Source organism: Labrus mixtus, chromosome 8 (genome assembly GCF_963584025.1).
Source record: "Labrus mixtus chromosome 8, fLabMix1.1, whole genome shotgun sequence".
Classification (NCBI taxonomy): domain Eukaryota; kingdom Metazoa; phylum Chordata; class Actinopteri; order Labriformes; family Labridae; genus Labrus; species Labrus mixtus.
This window is the reverse complement of record NC_083619.1, coordinates 30,535,514-30,540,513: the sequence shown is the minus strand read 5'-3', so window position 1 is coordinate 30,540,513 and position 5,000 is coordinate 30,535,514. Positions and strand designations below refer to the sequence as shown.

Here is a 5,000-nt window from a genome sequence, read left to right as displayed (position 1 = left end):
AGTTCACTCTTATGAATTTGTGCTTTACAAATAAAGATTGACTGATGGAAACGTCTTCAATTAGTTTAGTGCGTTGTTGACAGTGATCTGTGTTGCCGTGGTAACAGGTTACAAACAGCTATGAGTGTGGTTTGATTTTTAGAGAATAAAACCCATTCTCTTGTCCTCCACAGACGACCAAACTGCTGCTGCAGAAGTGAGTATCTGTGATGTCATCAGTGTCTGCAGGTGAATCCTCAGGTGTTGTTAAACTGCACCTGTAACTGTTTTGTGGTCAGGATCGTGGAGGGCACCGACACGTCTCACCTGGATCAGGTCCAACACGGCTACGAGAAGATGGATCACTTCACGGCCAATTTTCACCGTCAGAGGAGAGCGCTGAGCAGAGTGGACTTCATCAAACGTAAGAAAGACAGGAAGTCCAATCATCCAATCAGAGAAGAGACACCTGATCTCACAGAGAAGTGCTAGCTTAGATGCTACCGGCAGTCAGTGTTTGCTACATTTGTTAGCACTGAATTAGCATAGCATTAGACATAATGTTTCCTGATGTTCCAGCTGTTATTGGTCTTCATTGTATGCTAAATGATTAGCTTTGTTAGGTCTCGTCATGCTAATGTGTGGACATTTATGCTAGTGTTAAAGGATGCTAACGAAGAGATGTAGACACTTGAGCTGAATCTCGATGTCCTCCCTAAACCGCCTCGAGCCCTAAACCCCTGTGCCCTAATCCCCCTCGAGCCCTAAACCCCTGTGCCCTAATCCCCCTTGAGCCCTAAACCAAGAGCCCTAATCCCCCTCGAGCCCTAAACCCCTGTGCCCTAATCCCCCTCGAGCCCTAAACCCCTGTGCCCTAATCCCCCTCGAGCCCTAAACCAAGAGCCCTAATCCCTCCGAGCCCTAAACCCCCTCGAGCCCTAATCCTCCTCGAGCCCTAAACCCCTGTGCCCTAATCCCCCTCGAGCCCTAAACCAAGAGCCCTAATCCCTCCGAGCCCTAAACCCAGAGCCCTAAACCCCCTCGAGCCCTAATCCCCCTCGAGCCCTAAACCCCTGTGCCCTAATCCCCCTTGAGCCCTAAACCCCCTCGAGCCCTAAACCAAGAGCCCTAATCCCTCCGAGCCCTAAACCCCCTCGAGCCCTAAACCAAGAGCCCTAATCCCTCCGAGCCCTAAACCCAGAGCCCTAAACCCCCTCGAGCCCTAAACCCAGGGCCCTAAACCCCCTCGAGCCCTAAACCTAGAGCCCTAAACCCCCTCGAGCCCTAAACCCAGAGCCCTAAACCCCCAGGGCCCTAAACCCAGGGCCCTAAACCCCCTCGAGCCCTAAACCCAGGGCCCTAAACCCCCTCGAGCCCTAAACCCAGAGCCCTAACCCCCTCGAGCCCTAAACCAAGAGCCCTAATCCCTCCGAGCCCTAAACCCAGAGCCCTAAACCCCCTCGAGCCCTAATCCCCCTCGAGCCCTAAACCCCTGTGCCCTAATCCCCCTCGAGCCCTAAACCAAGAGCCCTAAACCCAGAGCCCTAAACCCCCTCAAGCCCTAATCCCCCTCGAGCCCTAATCCCCCTCGAGCCCTAAACCCCTGTGCCCTAATCCCCCTCGAGCCCTAAACCCCCTCGAGCCCTAAACCAAGAGCCCTAATCCCTCCGAGCCCTAAACCCCCTCGAGCCCTAAACCAAGAGCCCTAATCCCTCCGAGCCCTAAACCCAGAGCCCTAAACCCAGAGCCCTAAACCCCCTCGAGCCCTAAACCCAGGGCCCTAAACCCCCTCGAGCCCTAAACCCAGAGCCCTAAACCCAGAGCCCTAAACCCCCAGGGCCCTAAACCCAGGGCCCTAAACCCCCTCGAGCCCTAAACCCAGGGCCCTAAACCCCCTCGAGCCCTAAACCCAGAGCCCTAAACCCAGAGCCCTAAACCCCCAGGGCCCTAAACCCCCTCGAGCCCTAAACCCAGGGCCCTAAACCCCCTCGAGCCCTAAACCCAGAGCCCTAAACCCCCTCAAGCCCTAAACCCAGAGCCCTAAACCCTCGAGCCCTACACCCTCACAGACCTCACTGAGGGAAAGTGATTATGTGTCTCCAAATGGTTTAATACCAACGGGACAGCACTTTGTGACTTCTCTGTAACCATGGCAACACGATGTCATTTAAGTAGTTTTCTTTTCCGTTTTTGTCTTTACTCACTCACAGCCCTGGAACTTGTAAAAAGTTCTTACTTTAAATATATGTTACTATCGAGCGTGGTCGTTTTATGGCCTTTGTTCTCTTTCCATTCTTGTGGGCTTTCACGACAAAATGCTATGAACTATGGGTATTTCTGAGCGACTGAGCGGGAACGTTCATCAAAGTCAGCGAGGGTCGACATCGAGATTGGGCCGAGGAGCTACTTTCAGTTAGTGTTAGCATAGTGCTAATATGTTAGCATAGAGCTAATGTGTTAGCATAGCGCTAACGTGTTAGCATAGCGCTAACGGGTTAGCATAGAGCTGTGCTAGTACATAGATGCTAACATTTCACAGATGCTATACATGTCGCCATGAAGTGTACTGCAGGCTAATGTGTTAGCATAAAGCTAACGTCACATGATCACTGTGCTGTCTCTCAGTGGATGAAGACGATGATGACGATGATGATGAAGCTGTGGAGGTCAAGAGTTTGACAGCAGCCAGTCGAGTAGAGCTGCCGCCGCCGCAGGCCGCAGGTCCGTCGGCCAATCAGCAGCCTCCTCTAGCTCCTGTTCAGTCGACAGGAGTTCAGCTCCTAACCCCGCCCCCTCAGAGACCATCAGAAGCCCCGCCTACCACCAGCAACACCTTGCAGACAAAGAGTCCCGCCCCCTCATCTAGTGCTCTACCTCTGCCCCTCCCTACCGCTGGCCCCGCCCCTCAGGTATGACATCACATGTTATGTACTGTGTGTAAGAGATTAATCGACGTAGTTTCTACACAATGTGATGAGCTGAGGTCCGCTTCTGGACCAACGGCGTTCGTGCATGTAGTGAGGGGGCGTGGCTTTTGAGGGAGCACAGAGGGGAGGGAGAAAATAATAATAAATGTGAAATGTGTTTTTGTGCTGCAGGGTCAGCCGGATCATCAGAGCGAGGACGACGACAGAGACGGACCCAAACACGTCTTCTCCTTCAGCTGGCTCAACCAGAAGTGACACGCCTCCGTCCCCGCTCCGCTCTATGACGATTTCACCTTTTTTCATTCACACGGTTTACTTACTTATTCACTAGCCACAACAATCTGTGTTTTAGATATTTAATGATAGATTATGTGACAGATGGAAGAGGAGGATGAAGGTTAGGCCGGTCTGGAAGGACGGACTGAAGGGGGGGCAGAGGGAGACTCAGGGCGGGGGGTCAGTCTCTGTACTTGTGCCTGAGCTGATCAAGGCCCAGACTGTTCCTAGAATAAGACAAACAAGATGAAGGAGGGAGGAAAGAGGGATGGATGAGAGGAAGGAGGGAGGATAGATGAGAGGATGGATGAGAGGAAAGAGGGAGGATAGATGAGAGGAAGGAAGGAGGGAGGATAGATGAGAGGAAGGAGGGAGGATAGATGAGAGGAAGGATGAGAGGATAGAGGGAGGATAGATGAGAGGAAGGAGGGAGGAAAGAGGGAGGATAGATGAGAGGAAGGAGGGAGGAAAGAGGGAGGATAGATGAGAGGAAGGAGGAAGGATAGATGGAAGGAGGGAGGATAGATGAGAGGAAGGAGGGAGGATAGATGAGAGGAAGGAGGGAGGATAGATGGAAGGAGGGAGGATAGATGAGAGGAAGGAGGGAGGATAGATGAGAGGAAGTGGTCCTGGTTTGGGCTGACCTTTCTCAGCACGGCGTGTTTTTCAAAGTTTGTTCTGAAACTCAAAATGAAGCACTGATTTTTAAAAGTGGTCGGTTTGATTCTTCAGTTTGAATAAAAAAGAGATGAATAAATGATGTTTTGTGAATAAATGATGTTTTGTTATGAAAAGAGAAGTTTCCTTTTTTCTCTGCGGCTCACCTGCAGACTGAATAAATGAACCGTCTACAGAATAATAAAGAGGAGAAGAAGAAAAGAAACATCAGATCCACGACTTGTTGGTGAAATGTTTTTTTATTTCAGTAATCTGAGAAATCGTCTGAGCTGGATGTGAAAACAACAAGGTGTGTGTGACTTCCTGTTTGAGGCTCAGAGCTTAAAGCTGATTGGTTCCCTGTGTGTTTGTAAATCGTTAATATGTCGGTGTTTGATTCAGAGAGCCAGACGTCCTGTGTGTGTGTTCGGGTGGGGGGTCTAACACAGACTGACTCCAAAGGCTCTCACAGGGTCAAACATTTTTAAAAAATCAGAAGTCCATTGTTTGAGTGTTTTTTATTTCTTCCCGAGCTCGTCCATCATTCTGCGGTTGCTGTCCGCCTGAACGGCGAGCTGCTCTGCCCGCGCCATCTCCAGCACCTCCCTCAGGAGGTGAAAGGTCAGGTCTAGAGAGATCGGGGGCTCCTCGGACCTCTTCCCCTTCTCAGCGCTCTCCTCCTCCTGCTCCGCCTGAGCCTGCAGGAGGCGCTGTGTGAGCTGCAGCAGAGCCCGGTTCACTGCAGAGGAGGAGGAGGAGGAGGAAAGGAGGTCCAGACCAGAGGAGGATCCTCCACCTCCCCCCAGCTGGAGGGAGAACTCCTCACCCAGGTGGAGGAGCAGCGGTCGGGGGAGGAGCTGGTGGGGGCTGATGGGGGAGTCAGCAGGACGACAGTATGCAAGGCAAGGCAGGAAGGCACCGAGCAGAGCAGAGACACACAGCAGCACCTTCAGCTTCATCTCCTCCTCTCACAGGGACAGGTAATCAGCACACCTGAGAGGACAAACTGAGGGATCAGAGAGTCAGAGACACCTGAGAGGACAAACTGAGGAATCAGAGAGTCAGAGACACCTGAAAGGACAGAATGAGGGATCAGAGAGTCAGAGACACCTGAGAGGACAAACTGAGGGATCAGAGAGTCAGAGATGCCTGGGAGGACAA

At 51.9% G+C, this 5,000-nt stretch overlaps 2 protein-coding genes across 2 annotated transcripts in view; one reads left to right on the top strand and one right to left on the bottom strand.

Annotated features, from left to right (window-relative positions):
* Positions 1–3,466, top strand: part of LOC132978432 (E3 ubiquitin-protein ligase TRIM63-like) — a 10,788-nt gene extending 7,322 nt beyond the window's left edge. The window contains exons 6-9 of the mRNA XM_061043661.1: positions 174–196; positions 279–403; positions 2,605–2,888; positions 3,078–3,466. Of these exons, the coding sequence (XP_060899644.1) occupies positions 174–196; positions 279–403; positions 2,605–2,888; positions 3,078–3,161 (516 nt within the window). The 3' untranslated portion in view covers positions 3,162–3,466. The remainder of the gene's footprint in view (positions 1–173; positions 197–278; positions 404–2,604; positions 2,889–3,077) is intronic.
* Positions 3,467–3,947: 481 nt separating this feature from the next.
* Positions 3,948–4,897, bottom strand: LOC132978490 (corticoliberin-1-like). Its single transcript, XM_061043696.1, has one exon. The coding sequence runs from the start codon at positions 4,796–4,798 to the stop codon at positions 4,358–4,360; it is 441 nt and encodes a 146-aa protein (XP_060899679.1). The 5' UTR covers positions 4,799–4,897; the 3' UTR covers positions 3,948–4,357.
* Positions 4,898–5,000: the final 103 nt, after the last annotated feature.

Bases quoted from the DNA above. Each gene is read 5' to 3' on its own strand.
- LOC132978490 (XM_061043696.1), bottom strand. From the start codon at position 4,798: ATGAAGCTGAAGGTGCTGCTGTGTGTCTCTGCTCTGCTCGGTGCCTTC.